Source organism: Lycorma delicatula, chromosome 10 (assembly GCF_047948215.1).
Source record: "Lycorma delicatula isolate Av1 chromosome 10, ASM4794821v1, whole genome shotgun sequence".
NCBI classification, from domain to species: domain Eukaryota; kingdom Metazoa; phylum Arthropoda; class Insecta; order Hemiptera; family Fulgoridae; genus Lycorma; species Lycorma delicatula.
In genome coordinates this window covers 633,966-657,939 of record NC_134464.1, presented here as the reverse complement: position 1 = coordinate 657,939, position 23,974 = coordinate 633,966, and the positions used below count along the sequence as shown (strand labels likewise).

General features: G+C 29.8%; 1 protein-coding gene across 12 annotated transcripts in view; it reads left to right on the top strand.

Annotated features, from left to right (window-relative positions):
* The window catches only part of LOC142330964 (folylpolyglutamate synthase, mitochondrial-like), a 95,857-nt gene that overhangs the window by 48,908 nt on the left and 22,975 nt on the right, over positions 1 to 23,974 (top strand). For 9 of the 12 annotated variants that reach the window (XM_075376434.1, XM_075376435.1, XM_075376430.1 and 6 more), the window contains 5 exons: positions 5,303 to 5,486; positions 6,200 to 6,344; positions 10,458 to 10,653; positions 14,232 to 14,374; positions 18,536 to 19,902. In XM_075376434.1, the coding sequence (XP_075232549.1) occupies positions 5,303 to 5,486; positions 6,200 to 6,344; positions 10,458 to 10,653; positions 14,232 to 14,374; positions 18,536 to 18,813 (946 nt within the window). In that variant the 3' untranslated portion in view covers positions 18,814 to 19,902. Of the gene's footprint in view, positions 1 to 3,062; positions 3,140 to 5,302; positions 5,487 to 6,199; positions 6,345 to 10,457; positions 10,654 to 14,231; positions 14,375 to 18,535; positions 19,903 to 23,974 lie in introns of those variants that run through there. The other 3 variants (XM_075376439.1, XM_075376441.1, XM_075376442.1) reach the window with 3 other exon arrangements.

The window sequence follows — 23,974 nt, the reverse complement described above, 5'->3', positions numbered from 1 at the left end:
TTGCAAATAATGTTTGTTGTATTATAAAGATGCTTATCTAATATCTTTTCATTTTTTTGAATTATGAATAAGAAAAGTGTTGAAAGAGAACATTCATTTATCACATTATTTGCACTTAATTCTTATCGTTATGTCACGTTTAAGAAACATGGTTGTTATCTATTTTTTAATGAGAATTATTATTTACATAAAATAAAAACTTTTTCTCTTAGGAATATGAACTGGTTATCAAAATGGTGGTCTAGGTTTTGATTTATAGGAAATTATTTGTTCCTTGTTCAGTCATGTTTTTTTTCCAAATATTGTATATATTTATTTTTATAGAATTATGCTACAAAATATATTATTGCTCCAAAATTTAAATGCAGGTGTAGATGTGGTAGATTGCTCTCTTAGCTTGTTTTTTTGTTTCTAAAATAAAATTTTGTTACAAGTTCCTCATATAAAAAAAAAACTTTTTTACTACTGTAACGACAATGTTATCACCTAGAACTGGCAAGAAATATTTTTGGGGTCTGTGGTGACTTTTTAAAAAAAAAATCAGTGAAAATTCAATTTTAATTTCCAATAAACTTTTAGCTCATTATATTTGAGATAAAATGATAAATTTTAGTAGTATGTACATTATATTTATTATTATAACATTCCTTAATTTTGTGCTTGTGTTTCTTCAATGTTATTATAAAACAAAACGTGACATTTGACACAGTTTACATCTAATTAAAAAGTTGTGTAAGTTATTAATGTGATTGGATACAAATAGCTGCTTATTTTATTAGAATAAAGTAAAAAAAAAAATTGTTAACTTTCAAAATAAAAAATCATATTTATTATTATTAGGCGACATGCTTAATATTAACTTTTTTTATGCTTTTCGAAAAAATCTCTTCAGTGGTATATAAATATGCAAAACTACATCCAAAAAATGCTAAAAAAACTTTTACGAAAGTAAATACAGACCATAAATGAGCCAATAAAAAGGAAAAATAACCATAAAACACTTGATTTTTTTTTTCTATCGGTGACATATACAAGGAATGTTTTTTGTAAATGGGAAATTAGATTGTATTATATAAATAAGCGGGGTGATAATAAACATGAATGTTAAGAATAAAAAGGTTATTGATTAATATCTTGTTGCAATATTAATGCTATAGCTACAGTTACTGACATTGCAGATGTAATATGGTTTAAAAATTCATTATAGATAGATCGGGCAGTTTTTTTATCCCGAACAAAAGAAAACCCTCTTCCTAATTATAGAATAGTATAGATTGATTGGTTTGTAAATTGCTCATTGACCGGGAGTATCTCTATTAACAATTGACTAATTTTATTTTTTATTATAAAATTAATTTTTGCAATGGAATGTACACTGCAAAAACCTTAGTGGAACTTAAAAAAAAACAAAATGCAGTAACTGTACTTTATTTGATTGATAGTTACATACACGCATGCACACACGCACAGTAAAACGTTATTAAAATATGTTTAAGAGGAGACAGTTACTAGTTCATAATTGAAGTATAAATGCTAGTTTTAACAAATTTGATGTGGACAACACATGACTGCCTTGTATGCCTGTTGTAAAAATGTGTAAATTACATTTACACATTTTTTTTTTTTTTAAATGAAAAGTACATAAAATTTTAATTCATTAAAAACTTCTGATATGTTTTCATTTTTTTTTTTTTTTTATTGAATTATTATTCATAGTAAAACATTTTTTACAATGAGAGGTTAATAATTATTAATAAATCACTATAGTTAAATTAAAATAAAAAAGTAAAAAAAGGAGAGATGGGATGAAGTCTGATTCAAACCATATATCTTTTCCTAAGATCCAAATATTTCATTAATTAAAATTTTATTTGGCTGTAACTCTGGAACCAGTAAAAATAAGTACCACTTATGATATATCGTTGAAAAGCTCTCAATGCGGGCTATTACTGCAGTTGAGAAAAAGTCAAAATCCAAATATTTTTGGATTTTGGGCTTTTTTGGACACTTTTGGTTCAGACAATTGCAGTCAAAATGGGAGGTGCACAAGTTGATGTTACAGCAGTTCTAAATTCAAAATTTCATCACCCTATGGCTTATCATTTTTGAGTAATGCAAGATACATATGTATGTAATGTATATGAAGCAAACCAAAATTGACATGAATTATTAAATAACAATTTTAAATAATTAATTTTGATTATCATAGAAAACTAATTTAGGTGTGAATGGCAACTAAATAACAACTTTCTGTAAATATCTTTCGTTCTGCTATCTGTATGAACGGGGGTTATTGAACAAAAATTTATTTTGTATAAACAAACCATAGAAGTGATTTTATTTGAAGTATTCAAATTATATAATATTAGTTGAAAGTACAATTAATTAGGAAAGGTATTATATTAATATAATAATTTACAATGAAAAAGGACAGTAAATAGGAAAAGATTTTTTATTCTATCAGAAAAATGTAGTTTGTATTATCTTAAATATCTAAAATATCACTAGTGAACAAGCAAGTTATACAGAAAAGTTTTGAAATTAGCTAAAGCTATGTATAAAGCGTTGTTAGTTGACATGATAATTATTTCCAGTTCTGTTCACTTTTACAATCAACTTATCAAGGTCATCATGTTTTGTCTGAAGTTGTGTTATGTTTGAGAATTTGAAAACAAGTTTTAAGAGGAATTTTTTTACTGTCTTGTTATGAATATAAATTGGTATTTTTAGTATTTAAATAGTCATTTTGATTTTATGTTCATGTAATCATCATCTATTATTAAATAATTCTGTATCTGGTTTTATCATAAATTTTCTTATCTTAAAAAAAATTCACTTTATAATGCTGAAAAGGATTGTAGCTGTTTATAATAGCTGCTTTTTTGTGATTACTGTTTTTCTGTAATTACTGCCATTCTTTGACAAAAGAAGTGTTCGGGTTTTTGTAGGAAGAATTTTTGTAATCAAAAAATAGATTTATTTAGGTTGCAGTAATTCATGAAATAAGCAAGTAAATTAAGAGTCGATGTATGCTCTTTTTTTGCATAAATCAAGAACAAGTCTCTCTAGCTGTTATTATGTTTATTCTACATTTGTTAAGAGTTTATTGTGTCTTTCTACAGAAAAGGATAAGCTCCTTGTAAGAATCTTAATGCTTATAATTAAAACTTATATTGTTTGTTTTATAATTACTGCAGTAAGAGCAAAAGATACATTTATATTAGTACATAACATAAATTAACATATTTGTATTGTTTTTTATTGTGATACATTGTCAGTAAAGCAGCTATTTCATTTTTACTTACACAGTGGGTATAATTTAGTGTGCTCTGTTTTCCTTTTCTATTACAGGCTGAGCAACATAAATCCGAACCCATAATGAAACTGTTACCCAACACTATTTATGAAAGACTCTCACACAACTAGCATGACTAGTGGATGTATATGTTACTACAGATTGTTGCTTCTGTTTGTAAGGTGGTTACGTGTCAGTGCAGTATACGTTTTGTTGCAGTGCACTATTGTGAGTGCAGTTGTGTTTGTGTAAAATGCCTTATTTAATCCAGGAGAGGATTGTTATAGTTGAGGCCTGTATTTATTCTGGATCATTTGAAGAATCATGTCAAGTATTCGTAGAAAAATTTCTGAATGTCTGTATCCCAGCGAAGAGTAGCGTACACGATTTAGTTAAAAAATAGCATACAATAGGTTTGGTTTCAAATGCAAAATGAAATAGGCAGGCAACCTTCCATTAGGACTCCACAGAGGCTATTGCTTATATTGAAAGGGTTGTTACAGCCAGACCAAAAAAATCACTATGCAAGTTATCCCAACAATCTGGTGTTAAATACACATCTTGTCATAAAATTCTTCATGGATTAAAATTGAAACCATACCACGTTACAATCATGCAACAACTGAAAGAGCAGACAAACCGAAATGACTTGATTATTGCAACTGGCTTCTCAAAAATATTGTTGGACAGATAGATCCGATATCGTACTTCATGTCAGACGAGGCATAGTTTCATTTATCCAGCCATATTAATTTGCAGAACACCAAGTATTGAATGGTGAGGAATCCTCATGAGATATTCGAATGTCACTTCACTATGAGAAAATTGGAGTTTGGTGTGCTGTTTACGGTAATCATATAGTAAGACCAATGTTTTTTGACTGTACTGTTAATATACAAGTTTACCTCACAATTTTTGATGAATTCTATGCGCAATTAACTGATAATGAAAAAGAATACAACTTGTATTCGAGATGGAGCAATGTATCACATATCAAATGTTTCACTGAATCGCATTCATGCAGCTTTCACAGTTGAACGAGCTGTCAGTAGAGAACGGTGGCCTCCACGTTCCCCAGAGTTGTCTACTTGTGATTTTTTCCTTTGGGGCTACTTAAAGGAGAGAGTTTACGCATCTAATCCCCACAATATTGATGAACTGAAGGTGAACATTCAATGAGAAATCGTTGCAATTGACAACAACATTTTGTGTTGGACGACTAATCAGTCAAGCGCAAAAGTGCATTGATGCCCAAGGAGGTCATTTTGAATATCTTTTGTAACAATAAGGTAAATAAATGCAATATTTAAAATTAAGTTTTATGTTTTTCTTATTTAATTTATCCATATAAAATTTCATTTCAACATAACTTACCGATTCTACAGGTTAAGTTATGGGTTTGGTTTTATGGTGCTCACTCTGTATAACAACATTAGTCAATACAAAATTTGTATCTAACATGTTACACATTTCTTCTCACTGTAATTTGGGGGTGCTGACTACAAATTTTTTTTTTTTGGTTTTCAGTCATTTGACTGGTTTGATGCAGTTCTCCAAGATTCCCTGTCTAATGTCAGTTGTTTCATTTCGGTATACCCCCTACATCCTACATCCCTAACAATTTGTCTTACAGATTCCAAATTTTGCCTGTCTGCACAATTTTTCCCATCTACCTGATTGAAGATTGTATTAATATATTTCAATTTATCTGTGAATAAATAAAAATTAAGTTGATTTAAATACATTTTAAATGAATACATATAAATAATCTTTTTTTTTAAATATTGATTTAACAGTGATTATGCATTTGTTGGTAAATAGGTAAATAAATTGTGTATATAAAAAACACTTGGTGTACTACACAAATTTTGATAACAGTTTTCAATTCAGCACCCCAAAATTAGTTAAAATGACCATGTACAAATCCAGATACACAAAAAATACTTTTTTTATTGAGTTTTGTAATTAAGCATTATAATTCATAATCATGTTTCAATTTACTTTTAGGCATACGCCAGTTGTTGGAATTTTATCATTAGGTTTGGATCATATGAAATTGTTAGGTGATACAGTTGAAAAAATAGCTTGGCAAAAAGCTGGAATTATGAAAAAAGGATCAATTTCAATTACTGCGCATAATCAGCCGCCATCAGCATTAAAAGTTTTATATGAACGTGCTAATGAGAAGCAGGCAGGTATTTACATTACATCATAAAGTCATGCTTACTGAATTTATTTTTATTTATAAAGGAATTTTTATTCGACCTTGTAGTTTCTAAACTAAGTCATCTATATTCATGAACGAATTTGTATTCATATTGTTTCTTATTTTTTTATTGCATGACTTTTATTTTTTAAATATATTTTTGTTTAAAAATAATTTTTTTTTAAATATTGCCTAGATTTATGTAAATATAAGGCAAAAACTTAGAACATGTTGACTTTTAACTGGCTTCTTGGTTGTGTGGTGGTTTTTATGAATGTCGGTTTGTTGAAAGCTTGTGTGAACTACAAATCTTATGTCATACAGTGTATCAGTTGAAGAATTGTGCTTAAAATGATGCTCCTTAGAAGTAAATTTATACTGTCTTAAAACTCATAATTGAGCTATCTCAAAATCAAATGTGCTTGAAGTTATAAATTCTGAGTTGCATCCTGTTCTTATTTTATTCACACTAGATTTTGTTTATTTTACATTATTCATGGTTTATTAGCACACTATTTTAAAATATACAATAATAAGATAAGTTAGAGAAAATAATTCTCTATCTGTTGTGATATTCAGGAGGTTGTAGGGATAAGTAGAGTTCATTCTATGTACATATGTTAAGAAGCTATTTATTCTAGTTAAAATAGTTGTTTTTCTTAATTATAATTGTAAAAATGAATGTTTTTTTTTTCAAGTGTAAACTTTTTGAAGCTCCACCATTTGAGAAATATGAATGGAGTCATAAATTGGGAGATTTAAATTTGTCTGGAACTATTCATGAAATAAATGCTTCTCTTGGGCTTCAGTTAGCATATGCTTGGTTAGCAAAATGTAAAAAACGTAAGTTTTTTTTTGTTATGTTATTTTTATTCAGAATAATTATTTGACCAAACTTTCTTGGTTAAGTTTTTCATTTTCGCTTTTGGAAAATTTGGTTGGTTTTTTCATTACGTACAGACATATCAGACAAGTAAGAAAATTTAAAAGTCTGATTATTCATTTGTTGATGTTTGAGTGAGGGTGTGAACTTGATGATTTATTGTCAGTCATTTAATGCCATTGAGTAAACATGGAACAGTGGTCAAGTGCGCATTGTGCTTTACGTTAAAATCCTTTTTATAAAAATGGTGCTGTGGCAGCTGTATGAAAGTTATTTCACAATCAATGATTGTGGAATGAAAACCATGATGTGGAATACTGAACATTCCACATCATGGTTTCATGCAATTAACCTGTGGGTTAAAAAGTTTGAGGAAACCGTGTCATCATTAAGTTTAAAACAAAGGAGCAGCAAAACATGTTACAATACCAGAAAACATTGGTAGAGGTTGAACTGCCATAACTCGCAGTCCAAAACGTTTTGTTTTTAAACATGCATTAGCATTGAATATTAGTGAACTGTTGAATCTTATAAGGACTTAACTTTTTACACTTATAAAATTTAAATTTTTCAGAAGATGTTGATTTGATTGCTTGCATGAATTTTTTTCCAAAAATGCTGCAGCACTTGGATGGTGATTGATCAATCTGTGTCTCATCACATTAGAAAAGTCGATGTAAAAGATTATTTTTCCTCTCGCCAAAATCAATTTAGGAGCCTTCAGAAAATTTTCTGTTAGCCCTGTTTTGACGTTGATCAAAATCTTGGAACCCACCTTGCACAGACTTGGTAGAACCCAAGGTGCTTTGTGGTAATAGAATAGGCATCTCTGAGACTGATATCCACTTCCAAAGCAATTTCATCATAAGTTTCCAATCGTCTAACGAGGTCACAGATTGATCTCATGTTGTTATCCATCACACTACTTGTCCTTGAACAGTGTACTACAGCTTCACTCCCTCTAAATTTGCTGGTACAGTTGTAGACTGGGTATATATATATCATCATCATCATATCACTGAACAGTGAATGAAGTGCAGTCAAAACTTTTAGAATTTGATGTTCATTTGGGAGAAACTTCACAAAAGTACATCATGCAACTGGTGATGGAACTTCTGGCTCTGACATAATGCTTCTACCAGAAACATATGAATGCCTAGGCAGCTGAAGCGTTCGTCACCTCCATTCTCCATTGTTAATATTCCTCTACACCAACCTACTCATGTTTGTACATAGGTCGTGAAGAAAAAAGTCGGCTTGTATTTGATTGTTTTACGTATAAAAAAAAAATGTATTTTGAGTCAAGAAACCTTAATCTGAATCCATTAAACTTCTCTGCATTCATCTATGCTGTCAATTTAAATATGATTGTAAATAAAGATTGAGTGTAGATTATATAATAAAATATCTTAACTTTAAGCATACTTAATTGTACTGCAATAAATTTTCTTGTGAAATTTATTTTACAACATTTTCATTTGGCTCATAACATTTAGGAATATTATTTTAAATTAGTTGTGTATGTTTTCTATAATTATACTATACCGTGTTCTGCTTATAAAATGGAAGATTACATAAATAGATGTTGCATAAACATGAGAATATAACTATAAAATGATGTTTGAATTCTCTATTGTGAGCTGCTCAATTTCATGAGGGATCACATAGTTCTTAATTTTTTTGTGTCTTCCTAGGCATAGTGGCAGTGCAAACAACCCTAAAGAAATACTTAAGAGGCAATGTTGTGGGTAGGGGAGCCAATCAAAGTTTAAAAATATTGACTTTTTGGAAATTTTTAAAACCTTTTGATTTATTTAAACTTTTAATAATAATATTGCAATAAAATTTCATCCTGATTACCTCCATCCCAAAAAGAAATCTTAGGTAACCTTATATTGTCTTTATATTTTTCAGTGGAATTTTTTAAAGTTTTTTCCATTTAACATAGTAAATGTAGACAAATTAAACAAATTTTCAGGCAGGGGGTGATTTTGCAATTGGGTAGCAGAAAAAAGTAAAAATATATTGATTTTTTAAACTTTTTTCATGTATCATTATTTTTCCACTATATAAGAATAAATAACCAATGTCAGGAAAATATAACAAATTTTTTGTCAGGTTTCTTTATACTTTGTTACTATTACATCTTTTATTAATAATACGAGGCTTATTTTTTCTTCAAGGTCCGATCGGTCACGAAATTAAAACCACAGTGAAAATAAAAAATTGTTCATTTGTAACAAGTACTTACATAGTTACGCCATTTCTCTACATAGTCGCCACTCCGATTTAGACATTTGTCGTAGCGTGGTATCAACTTTCCAATACCTTCATCATAGAACGAAGCCGCCTGTGTTTTCAGCCATGTTTCTATGCTGGTCTGCAGCTTGACGTCTGTGCCAAAATGTTGTCCTCCTAGCCAGCATTTCATATGAGCAAAGAGGTGAAAATCGGATGAAGCCAAGTCCGGGCTCTATGGTGGATGTTCAAACACTTCCCAACAAAAACGCTGCAGGAGCTTCTTTGATACAGCTGCAGTGTGCGGCCGAGCATTGTCCTGGAGAAAGACATTGCCTGATGACAACATTCCTCTCCGCTTATTCTGAATTGCCCTTCATAGACGTTGAAGAGTCACGCAATATGAGGCTGCAGTGGTGGTCGTGCCATGTTCCATGAATTCCACCAAGAGAACTCCATTCCGGTCCCAGAACACAGTAGCCATACACTTTCTGTTGGAGAAAGTTCACTTGAACTTCTTTGGTTTACTGGGAGAATGAGAATGCATCCACTGTTTGGATTGTTCTTTTGTTTCTTCAGTTTCGAAATGGACCCATGTCTTGTCCCCTGTGACAGTTTTGTTCAAAAAATCTCCTTCATTGTGGTAGCGCTGGAGAAACATTAGGGAGCCATCCATTCTCATTGTTTTGTGATAGTCGAACAGCATAATGGGAACCCATCTCGCACACAGTTAGTGGTACTGAAGTCTCTCATTCACAATGGTGTAGAGAGCTGACCTTGAAATTTCAGGTAACGAATCACTCAATACATAAATTGTGAACTGACGATTTTCTCAAATTGCCTCATCCACTCACTCAATGAGATCATCGGTTGATACTCGCTTCTTTGACCGCCTGCATCATGAACATCTGCACGTCCTGCTTTAAAGTTCCTGCACCATTGTCGCACTTTGCTGTCACTCATTGAAGTTTCACCATACACATTACTTATTCGTCGATGAATTTCAGCCGCATTACACCCCTCAGACTGAAGAAATTGAATTACAGCATGCACTTCACACTTGCATGCACTTGGCGAGAGATGCTATTGTTGTAGACATGTTTACGTGATAGCTGCGTGTTCAGAACTAAATAAAGTGACGCGGTGTGATTGAAGGCCATACTAGAGACGCTGCGCAACACATATGCGCAAAGGTTCATCTGATTTTTGCACGGGTTTTTATTTCGCGACCGATCGGATCTTGAAAAAAAATAACCCTCGTATTTCCCATCCCATTTATTTAGCATAATTTTTTTTTAAAATCCAGTCATTACTTAAAAAATGTCACCAATTTTCTACTACACAACCTTTTGTAAAAGGTTGCAAATAGGCTGTCCTTCTTATCATAAAAGATTCTTTTTGTTTGAAAAGATGGCATGTTGTAGAAAAATAAATTTCCTTTTGTGCTGACCTAGATGTACATATCTTTTATATAATTTCTATTTCTAATTTCTTATACTATATCATTTTTCAACTTTACATAAAAATATTTATTATTTTGTGTCTATTTTAAGGCTCTTAGCTATCTATTTGCAGATGCTTCAATCCATGCAGTCCTAATCATCATTATGGTATATAAAGTTTTGTAATCTCCAAAAATAACTAAAAATGATTCCATTTAAAACAGAAAAAAAATTACAGTGCATCAAAAAACTTTTATAATAGTGGAGCGGTTACTTCCTTAGTATATTGGGCTAACTAATTAATTTTTTTTCTTTTAACTTACTTTCATTTTTTTAATTTACATTTTTTGCATACGTTTTAAATAATATAGTTATTTCTTTATTTAAATTTAGGAGGCTCTTTAGATATCATAGGCAGAAGTTTTAAGTTAGAAACAGATTTTTTCAGTGTAATTAAAGATTGTTTCTGGCCAGGCAGGCAACAGATAATCACTCGAAGAAATGGTGACTTTAGATATTACATTGATGGAGCTCATACTATAGAAAGTATGAATGAATGTTCAAATTGGTTCAATGGACAAGTCAAAGGGTAACTATTTTAATTTTAGTCTTCTAAATAGGGTTTTATCTATATTTTCATTATTCATTAAATTGTTTATTTATACATTTTCTACATTAGGTTAAAAGTGTATTTAGTTTTCATACTTGTAAGCAATAATTTTATTGCCCATTTCTGAAATTACTTTTAATATAAGAGTACTTTTTTATAGTTCGATGTGATTGGTGAAAGGTAAATTATTAGCAGATTTCAAACTGTATATATGTATATATAATATTAAGAGTTACTACTAATATGTATATATATCTATATTATTAGAGTTAGAATATAAATATATATATATATATATTGTTTTGACATAACTTTTCATTAAATGTATTAATTTGGATGAACATGTTTTTAAACAATACAGTATGATCTCTTAGTGGTTCCACACCAATACCAAGCAGTACTGGACTATTTAAAAAATATGATTGAGTGAAAGTCTCAGATCTAGGCAGTTGTTTAGTTAGATGACTTTCAGAATCTTCTGTTCTTATGAACAGTTTTTTTTGTAGGCTTCCCCTTATTTCTGCTACAAAACTAAAAATGATAAAATTAATAATTTTAGAAAAAAAATTTAACAAATACAAAAAACAAAAAAAGTTGTACTATTGGAAAGGGGAAAACTTTTCCAATACTTTTTGAAGTCTGTGTCAAATTTAAAATGAATTATAAGTTGTTACTTCTAAATAAAGTATTTTTACATTTTTTCAGCCTTTCTGCATGGAGATGACAAAGTATTAGGAATTTATTTAAAGTAAATAACCTACAGTTGGTTTTTCAAATCAGTTCCTTCTATTGACTAAAGCCATATACTGTTGCTTAACTTGAATATGTTATTCAAGTACATTTTGTATTCATACATTTTGACTCAAACATTTTGTATTCCATATTTTGATATTTTGTGCACTCAAAATTCCTTTAAAATGTAGTGCTGATTTCAAAAAATAAATATCTAAGATTGTTTTGAGGGTGTAGTAGAAAATTTTTTTTTTGCAATGCAATATCTTTTTGTTTTTGGAGTCTGTTTAGTTTTTTCAAAACGTTTAAAAAATTTTATTAACATAAGTATTTTTATTTATCTTTAAATATTATTAACAAATTCATTAGATTATCAAGATCTGGATTTTAATATTTTTAGTTTATTCTAACGAAAATTATTATCTACGCACAGTAAATAAAGCTATACAGAAGATTGACATGTTTTCAGAGGTATCTCTTACCAATTTTTACTTTCCTATTATCATAATTCTAGAACTATGCTGCAAGAAGGGAAGGTATGGTAATCAGTTAAAAAATGGGATATGAGTTCTTTTTGCATTTCTTGACGTTTCATGACCAGAGATCCCTAAAAAAAAAAAAGTGGGGGGGCAATGTGCATACATAAGTATGTGCATTGGTGTGTTTGAAGCTTAATAACTTGTCTGAATAAATCGATTTTGATAAAATTTTGTATAGTATGTTTATGGGGAAATCTGTTGGTAAAATTTTAAGGTCAATATCTTCAGTGGAGGGTTTGGAGTTGATTTTCTCACATTTTTGGAAACATAAACCCACTTTATATTAAGCTCAATAATGCATACTTATTTATTCCTGCCCAAAAGAGAAATCTTAGATAACTTTTTCATGTATAATTATTCTCTTATATAAAAGTAAATAACAGATGCCAGGAAAGTAGAACTTTATTGCGAGATTTTTTTTGAAAAATGGTATTGAATTATGAAAATTCTGTTTAGTTCATGGGGAGACTTTGAAACAGTTTACAGATTTTATTGTAGTAAGATTAATTTCAAACAATTTTTGTGATCATATTTAATTTTTAAATTAAATAAAAAGAAAAAGCCGTAATAAGAAAGGGAGTTCAACAAGGATGTTCCCTATCTCCATTACTTTTTAATCTTTACATGGAACTAGCAGTTAATGATGTTAAAGAACAATTTAGATTCGGAGTAACAGTACAAGGTGAAAAGATAAAGATGCTATGATTTGCTGATGATATAGTAATTCTAGCCGAGAGTAAAAAGGATTTAGAAGAAACAATGAACGGCATAGATGAAGTCCTACGCAAGAATTATCGCATGAAAATAAACAAGAACAAAACAAAAGTAATGAAATGTAGTAGAAATAACAAAGATGGACCCCTGAATGTGAAAATAGGAGGAGAAAAGATTATGGAGGTAGAAGAATTTTGTTATTTGGGAAGTAGAATTACTAAAGATGGACGAAGCAGGAGCGATATAAAATGCCGAATAGCACAAGCTAAACGAGCCTTCAGTAAGAAATATAATTTGTTTACATCAAAAATTAATTTAAATGTCAGGAAAAGATTTTTGAAAGTGTATGTTTGGAGTGTCGCTTTATATGGAATTCAAACTTGGACAATCGGAGTATCTGAGAAGAAAAGATTAGAAGCTTTTGAAATGTGGTGCTATAGGAGAATGTTAAAAATCAGATGGGTCGATAAAGTGACAAATGAAGAGGTATTGCGGCAAATAGATGAAGAAAGAAGCATTTGGAAAAATATAGTTAAAAGAAGAGACAGACTTATAGGCCACATACTAAGGCATCCTGGAATAGTCGCTTTAATATTGGAAGGACAGGTAGAAGGGAAAAATTGTGTAGGCAGGCCACGTTTGGAATATGTAAAACAAATTGTTAGGGATGTAGGATGTAGAGGGTATACTGAAATAAAACGACTAGCACTAGATAGGGAATCTTGGAGAGCTGCATCAAACCAGTCAAATGACTGAAGACAAAAAAAAAAATTTAATTTTTAAAGTTCAGTTTATTTAAGAAAGTAACTGATGAAGATATTTCTGAAAACTATGTTATTCTTTTAGAACACAGAATGAATTGAAAAAGTACATATTACATAAGTGCATGTTCATAATATAAGTACATATTCATAATATGCTGCTTTAAGGTGGATTCATTAAATTGATTAAAACTATAAATAATAATTTTTTTTTTTGAGGTAGTTTCTAAAAATTAGTATTTTTGAAAGCTAATATAAATTAAATGTTTAGTTATAAATAAAGGTCATCCTAAATTTTACCTAAGCTCAGATAAAAGCAATATTAAATATCATAAACATTTGATGTATCAGCAGTCTCTTGGCAGAGTTCAGTATGATGCGTTAACAAGTCATTAGTACCCAACATGTTAAAAGAACAGAACATGCTGAAGCTGTTTGTTTCTACACTGATTGTTCTCTGACATATTTGATAACAAGTTTAATATTGTTTTGATATTTGTACAACATAATCTGTCATATAGACAAGATTCTTGAAGAGTTTCTCTGCATTTTGTTGTATACTTTGTCTTTGTCATGCTTTGTTCCAAAATTGTGACAAACCCATTTATTTTATAAACACTGTGTATGCAATTTTTTACACATAAGTTGTTACTATTCTACTGTAACTTAACTTAAAAATATGTATTATGGAGGAGACAGTTATAAAGATTAGGTGTAGGAGAAACATAATTATATTTCTATCAAATTTTTAATAACCGTTTTATTGAAGTACATATATATATATCTCTTAATTTTTTTTTTTTTTTGTAAGGAGTAATGCAACACGTATCCTGTTATTTAATGTAACTAGCTATAGAGATACAGTAAGTTTAATGAAACCTTTGATTTCATGCCATTTTGATGTTGCCATATTTTGTTGTACTATTCCTTCACCAGGATTATCGGCTTCTTCAGGTAATTATAACTGATAAAATTTTTCTTTTCACTGATAATATTTGTTATTAATTTAGAATTATTACTTCATGAGTAATGTTCTAATTAATTTGTGGTTTTATCTTCCTTCTATATTGCCTAAATTCTGATTAAATGTTTACTTTATTGCTTTCATTTGTTTTTTCTTATTTACAGTAGATACCCTTTATTAGAATCACTGTTTAATTGAATCAACTGGATTATTGAATCATTTTTCTAAAACCCAAACCAAATGTAGGAAATTTGTATTAATTACTTCTTGTAATAGAATAAAAAAATCAGTTTATTGAATCAACATTTTAATGTTTAAATACGTTTTGTTATAATACAAAATGCATTATTTATGTTTATTGCACTGAATTATGTTGTTTATGCTTTTTTCTTACTGTAGTATCTGTATTTAATGTTTAAGTTGATTACACCAAGGAAATGGACCATATCGTACCATGGTCTTGTCGCTAGCAGGCTAAAGATAAACAGCTCTGCGCCAGACTTCCATCAGTAAAAGATGGCAGTCTAAATATGTATATATGCAGTAGTGCAGTACACTTTTGACTATTCATCTTTCAGTGTGTTTCATCCTTTTGCACTATGTATACTGTATATACGGCTCGATTCATGTTTGTTTAAATTTTTTAGTTTCTTTTTGCATGTGCTTCAACTGTTAATGTTTAGTGTTACATTACTATCACTTCATTGGGATTTTGTCTGTTTATTTTTTGTGTACTGTACTGAAATTTTTGTGAATTTCAAAGTCATGGCAGATAAATGTAAGGATTTAAATTTACGTGAAAAATCTGAAGTTTTAAAAAAATACGACAAACTTCCTAAATGTAGTCAACAAGAAGCTGCAATGACACTGAGATTTTTTCAGACTTCTTTTTCCTGTATTAAAAGCCGCAAAGAATTGTAGGCTGCAGTCCTAAATGAGAATGTGAACAGAAAGAGGAGATGTGATGGTAAGAATGAAAATTTTGAACATAAAGTTGGTTACTAAGACAAGAACATTAAGTGTGCCCATCATCATCGAATCTTAGTGGTAAAGGCCAAACAATTTGCAGAAAAATTTGGTGATAATGATTTGAAATCAACAGATGGTTGGTGGCTTTCTTGTTGGAAAGAGAGAAACATTATTGTTTACAAGAGATTGTTAGTGAAAAATTGGATACTGATCAACCTGCTGCAGACGATTTGAGTAAGAACTTCATTCCCAAGATTTTAAAAAAACCTCAAACCTGATGATATGTGCAGTTGTAATGAACTAGGGTTATATTTCAGAACCCACCGGGTTGGTTTAGTGGTGAACGCGTCTTCCCAGATCAGCAGATTTGGAAGTCAAGAGTTCCAGCGTTCAAGTCCTAGTAAAGTCAGTTATTTTTACAAGGATTTGAATACTAGATCGTGGATACCGGTGTTCTTTGGTGGTTGGGTTTCAATTAACCACACATCTCAGGAATGGTCCAACTGAAACTGTACAAGACTACACTTCATTTACATTCATACATATCATCCTCATTTATCCTCTGAAGTATTATCTGAATGGTAATTACCGTAGGCTAAACAGGAAAAAGAAAAAGGGTTGTATTTCGGAGCACTTAATAATTTTTCATTATGTTTTTAAAAAAAACTGACAACTTGGGTGTTAAAAAGACTGCGTAACAGTTTTCTTCACTTGCAACATGAGTGAAAGAGAGAAAAAAAAATTCCACAGAATAGCATCCCATATCATTTTTTTTATAGTTCTAACATTTTTGCGTTGTTTATTGGCATTGACAACAGTTATACAGTCACTAAATTTGACAATACGCCCATTTTGTCTCCAGAAAAGAGTAGCTATGAGTTTCTTTACTGAACATTCTTGCTTAAACTTCTGATTATGTCCATTGGATTGTCTGCTAAATTGTCTCGATTTTAAAATAAGAAAAACAAGATTCATCTCCGCATTTCTAACAATGTGATCAAACAGTTCATCACCTTCATTTTCATAATGCTGTAAAAATTCATGTGCTGCAACAAGACTTTTTTTCTTGTGTCTATCAGTTAATATCTTCAATTTTTTGCAGCATACAATCTTTTTTTAGCCCAATTTTCCAGTTAAAACTTCATCAGTCAAAGTTTGTGAAATATCAGAAAAAGTGAAAGACAATTTTGCGCAGTAAAGCGATGGTTTTCTCAAATTTTTTGTCAATTTTTTCAATCAAATCATTCATTATCACCATCAACTGGTCACTATGGTCTTCATCATGAATGTTTGTTCATCCTTCTCGAAATGAACAGCACCACTGTCTTAATTTAGTGTAATTCATAATATTCAGTCCATAAATGTCAATAATTTGTCTGAATTTCAGCCTCAAATGCCTCAAATTGTACTTCACACTTGGCTGGATCATGAATTGTAGAATTCATTATAAATGGATGATTATAAATAAAATGACTGAACTATTGCTACTAACAGCTGACAATTGATTGAAATAACTGAGCTATGCAAACGACATGCTTACATTATTTTTATAGGCAGAAAATTAAAATGGACCTTATTTTAAAAACACGTATATGTTCCCTTAATTTTATTGATTTAAACTACTATGACTTTTTTTAAAATTTTGCTCACTTTTTGTTTGTAGTAAATCATAACTAATTATGAGGGTCGTTCAGTAATTAAACAGACAAATAGCTGTGTAGCAAAAATGGTTTATTATATAAATACAATTTTTTTTGTCTACTTTTCCATGTAATCCCCACCAACTTTTCTGCATTTGTCCCATGTTTTTACGAGTCTTCTTATCCCCTCAGCAAAGAAATCTTTACTTTGATCTCAATGCCAGTTTTTACTTTTTTATTTACCTCTTTTTTGTTGTTGAATTTAATGCCAAGCAAAGCTTCTTTCATCTGACCAAACAGATAAAGATCCAAAGGGGAAAGGTCAGGGATGTGTAAGGAGGATGAGGTAGGAGCTCCCAACCCACTTTGCCAGCAGTTTCCATCATCAATTATGCTGTATGAGGTCGAGCATTGTCTTGAAGAAGAAGCATGCCCTTCCTCTGCCATCCCGGATATTCCCTCTTCAATGCGGGCTTGACTTTGTTCTCAATCCCGACTGAGTATTATATGCTGTTGATAGTGTGTTGATCCAAATAATCACAGAAAATCAAATCATACGCACTCCAGAAGATGGTTAACATGACCTCATCAGCCGATGGTTGCATTTTGAATTTCTTACGAATAGGAGATTCAGGATGTTTCCACTGCATGTTTTGACACTTGGACTCCGGCTCATAATGATGTATCCTAATCTCATCACAAATTAAAATCCTGTCCAAAAATGCATTGCTGTTATTGAAGAAATGATTTTTGAATTCTATGCAAATGCGAAATCTCTCGGCTTTGTGATGAATGGTAAGCTCTCTGGGAACCCACCTTACACAAGTCTTACGGTAGTTCAGTTTGTTTTGAATGATGGAATGAGTTGTGCCAGCACTTAATTGACATTTTTCAGCGATTTGTTCAACTGTAAGTTGTCGGTCTTTTCGGATAAGTGAATCAATACGAGAATCTAATGCCAAAGTTGACACTGTTACTGGACGCCTGGAACGGTGCTTGTCAATCACGCTTTTGTGGCCACTTTTAATACTTTTCTACCCATGTTTAAAAGTCATATGCAAAACAGCTGACTAACAGTCTTTATAAGATTGCTAACACTTACAAAAGTTTCAATTGCCTGCATTCAGTGTTTCCTTTACTAAAAATTTTTGTCTGTTTAATTATTGAATGATCCTCACATCTTGAAAAAAGTTATGTTTTTGAAAAACACTATGTTAAAAATAATGTAATTTTTATTTAATCTAGTTAACACTTCAAATAGAAAACTATTTAAAAAATAAAAAACATAGAAATGTTTTAAAATTGTGATTCACATAGGCTGTAAGCTTTGCTTAATTTTTCAGTACATAATAATTAGGTAAAGGCTGGCTAGTAATGTACTTAATAAAGCTTGAATGCTATTGAAAACATATTCTTTTCAATTAAAAAGGAATACGTACTTATCTTTAATGATGAATAATTATGATATTTTTTAAAAATGTGTCTGTTATTAAATAATATTTTATAATATTAGTTTACAATTTTTTTAATTTTTATTTATAGATCAAGCAATTTTAAAAACATCAGAAGAACATCAATTACAGAAATGTCTAGAAAATGAGAAATTATGGATTAAATTGAGTCATGAAAATTGTGAAGTAAAAGAAAAAATAACAAAAACTTTTAAACACGTTCAAGATTCTGTTGAATTTATTGAAAATTTATCAGGAAATAATCATATTTTGGTTACTGGTTCATTGTATCTTGTTGGTGCTTTATTTAGTGTTTTAGGTCCTGATTTAATCCTTACTAAAAATAATAAAATAAATAAATTATCGTAACAGAGGAAATAAAAAAGTAATTCCTTAAAATTTGTTATTATTTGTTAATTCTTAAACATAAAACGGTCTTTAATCAGTTTATATTTTTATTAAGTTTTTGATTAAAACATTCTACTGGTCTTGAGAAATATCTGAACCCCTGACAATTATTTATCAACAGTTTTTGAGTATTTGGGCAACAAAAAAATTTCCTTAAAACTTCAAAGTGCCACAAAAGAAATTAGATTACCAAGGGCAATTAATGAAAATACATTTAAGCACATGTATGTGCTTTTATAATAATAAAATACAAACAACATAATAATGTATACTTAGTTTTTAGTGAAGTCAATTTTTTTTAATAATAATTTAACTGTTTGGGTTTCTAGCAGTTTTAATTGTTAAAATTTCAATGTGACAGGTTAATAGATTGCTGAATATAAAGTATTAAACAATTTTTGTCTACAGGTAAATTATTTTTAAGCAAATATGCTATTATTTGGATTTGTTAATTTCGGTAATATTTTTATAAAATTATTTTTTTCTAAAAAAAAATCTAAAGGAGGCTTTCTAACATTAAAATTTTATGTTTTCTTCAAATTTTATTTTGAAGTTAGTAAATGTAATAAATATTTATGAGATGGTACTTTGTCATGTAATATAATTTATGTTACCATATGAAAATGTTTAAATCTAAGATATTTGGAGGAGGGCTAGCTGTAAGTAGTTACATAACCTGTACTTAACTGTATTCCTTTTAATTTAACTTTAAGTGTAATGAATGTAAGTGTATTACATCATAGATTTGTCTAATCTATGTCTTTTTAATTTGAATTACAAAACAAATGATCATTGGAATGTAGATTGAAGAACTGATAGTTTTTAGATTTGATTTATCTGCTTTAGACTTACTCTGTTGACGTAATAGTCAAAGAAGTGCTTGATTGTACATTATTCATAATGTTGTTTTTAGATAAATTGAAGGACTGCTATTTTATAATAAATGATCTTTAATACGAGGTGTATTCAAAAAGTAACAAGAATTTTGAAATTTTGCGGGTTGTATTAGTCCGATTCTTGGGAATTTTCGTTGTTATATTCGTAAACATATTTGAAAAGTATTTGTACAATTTTTAGCCATTTGGATGTTTAGTCTGTTGTCAGCTGTCTAAAGGATAACATGTGTTTAGGCATGATCGGCGACTTTATATTTATATAAATAATAGATCAGAGAATTTGTATTAAATTTTGCTATAAGAATGGAATAAAGTGTAGCAATGTTTTAAAAGTGTTAAATATGGATTTTGGTGAGTCTGCTATGAGTAAAACAAGGGTTTACGATTAGTATAAGTGTTTCCAAGAAGGTTGTGAAGACAAAGATGATGAACGCCACAGCACATCAACAACTGATGAAAACATGGAAAAATAGAAAGAAATGATTATGAGTGATCGCTGAATCACAATCAGAGAAGTCGCTGATGATGTTGGGATATCAATTGGCTCATGCCATGAAATTTTTTCAGATGTTTTGGGTAAAAAACGTGTGACAGCAAAATTTGTTCCAAAATTGTTGAATTTTGAACAAAAACAGTGGCGAATGGATGTTGCTAGGAGTCGCTAATTAAAGTCAACAACGATGCAGAACTACTGAACATGTCAATAGGTGATGAAACATGGGTTTATGACTATAATGAAACTAAGGTTAAGTCATTTCGGTGGAGGCATTCTGGATCCCCAAGACAGAAAAAAGCTTGACATGTACAGTTGAATCTGAAAGTTATGCTCACCGTGTTCTTAGATTTTAATGGCATAGTGCATCATGAGTTCTTGCCACAACATCAGACAATCAGTAAGGAGTATTACCTACAAGTTCAACACTGTTTGTGTGAAGCAAAAAAAAAGCCTGGATTTGTGGCGAAACAATTCATGGCTTTTACACCACGATAATGCACCTGCTCACACTTCATTGCTTTTTCATCATTTTTTTAGTCAAAAACAACACTGTAATGATACCCCAGCCACCACATTTGCCAGACATGGCCCTGTGTTTTTTTTTCTGTTCCCAAAAATAAAGAAAACCTTAAAGGGCTGTCATTTTACAAGCATAGATGAGATTAAAAGTAAATAGCTGAAAGAGCTAATCACTATTCCAAAGATTGAGATCCAGAAGTATTTCGTAGATTGGAAAAAGCACTGACATAAGTGTATAATACCTAATGGGGACTATTTTGAAAGGGATAAACTAATGTAGATTAATAAATAAAATTCTTTCTAAAAAAAAAACACAAAAATTCTTGTTACTTTTTGAACGCACCTTTTATTTAGTTAATTGCAGCTACCCCTCGCCAAGTTTTGCTACACTTAGCCAATTTTTTTTAATTTTACATGGTCTTTATATTGAAAGAGATTTAAGCTTTATTTATAGTAAACAATGAACTTAAAACTTGTAGCTACATAGAAATCTAAAACAGCTATGTAGAATAACTCAGTAGTCCTGTGTAAGCAAGTCAATATGTTTGAGTAGAATAAAAATTTTATTAGTCATTGGTTTCAAAAATTCCATTTAACTAATTTTGTTCTTAATTGTATGTATTTAATATCTGTATGTATTTGTCCAAATAGGTGAACCATAAGTTTATTATCCTAGCAATTGAAATTATTTACTCTGTATTTGTTTAAATTTATTAATTGTAATTTATCATTGAAGTATTATTCACTTAGTATTGAATGGGTTTTCTCATATTTATTTAAAATGTGATAAGTTTTTAAGAATTTTTCTTCCAATGATGAGTTGTTTTTTAATAATTAGTTTGTAAAACATTTAACAAGTATTATAGTGAATAATTAAAGCAAATTTAATATATTTAGTACTGTAAATCAATGTAAACCAAAAATGTAGTTAAGAAGTATTATTCAGTTAATCTGAAAAAATGAATTTTCTTGTTATTTGTTTGAGAAATAATTTGTTTTTGTTATTTATCTGTTATTTCTGTACATTATCAAGTTTTTAATATATATATATATATATATATATAAAATCAAATGACTAGAATAAAATTAATTTAGCACTAATTGAATATATATTAGTTTTATTCTAGTCATTTGATTTGATATGAGTGCAAGATAATAATAATATTATTATTATTTGTAATTTTGGTAATTATGCAATTACCAAATTATGTTTTAATTAACATAACAGGTAATTATGTCTGTTAAAATGTAAACATTAAATTATAAAAAAGTAAAACATACAAGTGGGAAGAAATATAAATGGTAAAAATTTAGATTGATAGTCATCAGTAAATAAATGATGAAATAAATTTTTTTCACAATCAAACATGGCAGTCATGTTCTTTCATTCTTCCATTCAGAACTTCTAGAACTCTGAATAGCCTCTTGATAAGTTGTAAGCATTTCACGGAGAAGAAAAAGATATTCCTTGTCCTGATACCTGGAAAGTTTCTTTATTTGTCCCTGGTTCCTTAAATTGTATCTATCTTCATTATTCTTTGTTGTTTCTGTGTGAGGAATTACATTTTCATCTGATGATTCTTCTTGTTCTTGCATTCTCACTGTTCAAATTTGAGAGAGTTGTTCTTTGTAGACATAACCTCCATCAAGGCATACCTGGCCATTTGCTCTAAATAAATAATGGATTTGTCATGTAAAACTTATAACAAAAAGACTAGAAAATTGACTAGTGAAACTGTACTTTATATACTGTTGTGGGGCCGAGTGTAGAAAAGTGAACCGTAGAAATGTATATACTAAATAAATAATGAATTTGTGAAGTAAAACTCATAAAATACACAATGAGATCGGTTACAAAAAACTATTTTATTGTGGCATTTAACAAAGGAACAAAAACGTTTAACAACTGAAGAAAACATCTCCACAACCAACTAATACTTAATGATATCGCAAACTATCGATTCTTAAACAGTCTCTGAAATTAAATACGATCTCACAAAAATTTATGGAAAAAAATTTATCTCACAAAAAAAAAGAATTTATGGAATATGTTTATTTACAAAAATTAAACATATAAAACAAATGTATAAAACTTATAGACATTGGACATAAATTATTATTAATACTCCTTGACATTCCCCCCCTCCAATGTTCTTAATTCAAGCTCTCAGAAGTCTGTAGTTCACATTGAATTTTTCATACCCATGGGAGTTCATTCTGTAAGTACACCAGATGAAAATCCTTTTGTAAATATATCTACTGCTTGTTTTTCAGATGGAACGTACTCATTAACATTTCTTCCTTCTTTCATCATCTTCCTCACATAATGATATCTAGTTTCAATATGCTTTGATTGATCATGGAACATTGGTTTATTAAGTTTAATGGTCCTTTGATTGTCTATTAAGAGAGTTGGTTTGGAATTGACATAAAGTGCACCAACTTCCTTTAACAAAATGTCAAGCCAAACCAACCATTTGGCTGCCTCGGTTGCAGAAACACCTTAGCTTCAATATAAGAAGGTAATAAACAGTTTTGTAATTTACTTTTCTCCACCACTGGTCCAGTTCAGCATTTAAGTAGAGTTCCACTAGTCAATTTTCTAGTGATTTTGTCGCCAACAAAATTAGCATTAATGTATGCTTCACTCTCTCTACTGATTGTTTTGTTATATCTAATGCCATCTTCAGGATTAGATTTCAGATAACTAAAAATGCTTTACCAGATTAAATTGGGTCTTTGTTGGTTGGCTCTGTGCTCTAGATGCAATATTTAGGGCAAAACTTAAGTCTGGTTTCGTGCCCAACACTAAATAATTTCAGGCAGTAATCAACCCAAATTAAAAAAAAAATTTTCTTCAATGCAGAACATCTGTAACCTTGGTAACTTGGTTAAATAATTCCTACTTATACCAGCATATTATTCACCAGAAAAAACAAAAATTTCAACAACAAACTCTTATTTTTGGGGTGGGTTTGGAAAAATCAGTTATAATTTTAAACATATGATCTAAAGATATGTCTTTACTTCTGTGAGGTCTAATGACTTGGATTTTTTTTTAAATGTAGGGGATAAATTAATGTACAACACAACAAACTAGAATGAATTTTTTAGTCCTACTATCTGTATTAAAAAAATATATATATATATAAAAAATGAAAACTAGTACCCATGTTACTAAATTCTAGATTTTATTTTTAAACTTGTATAT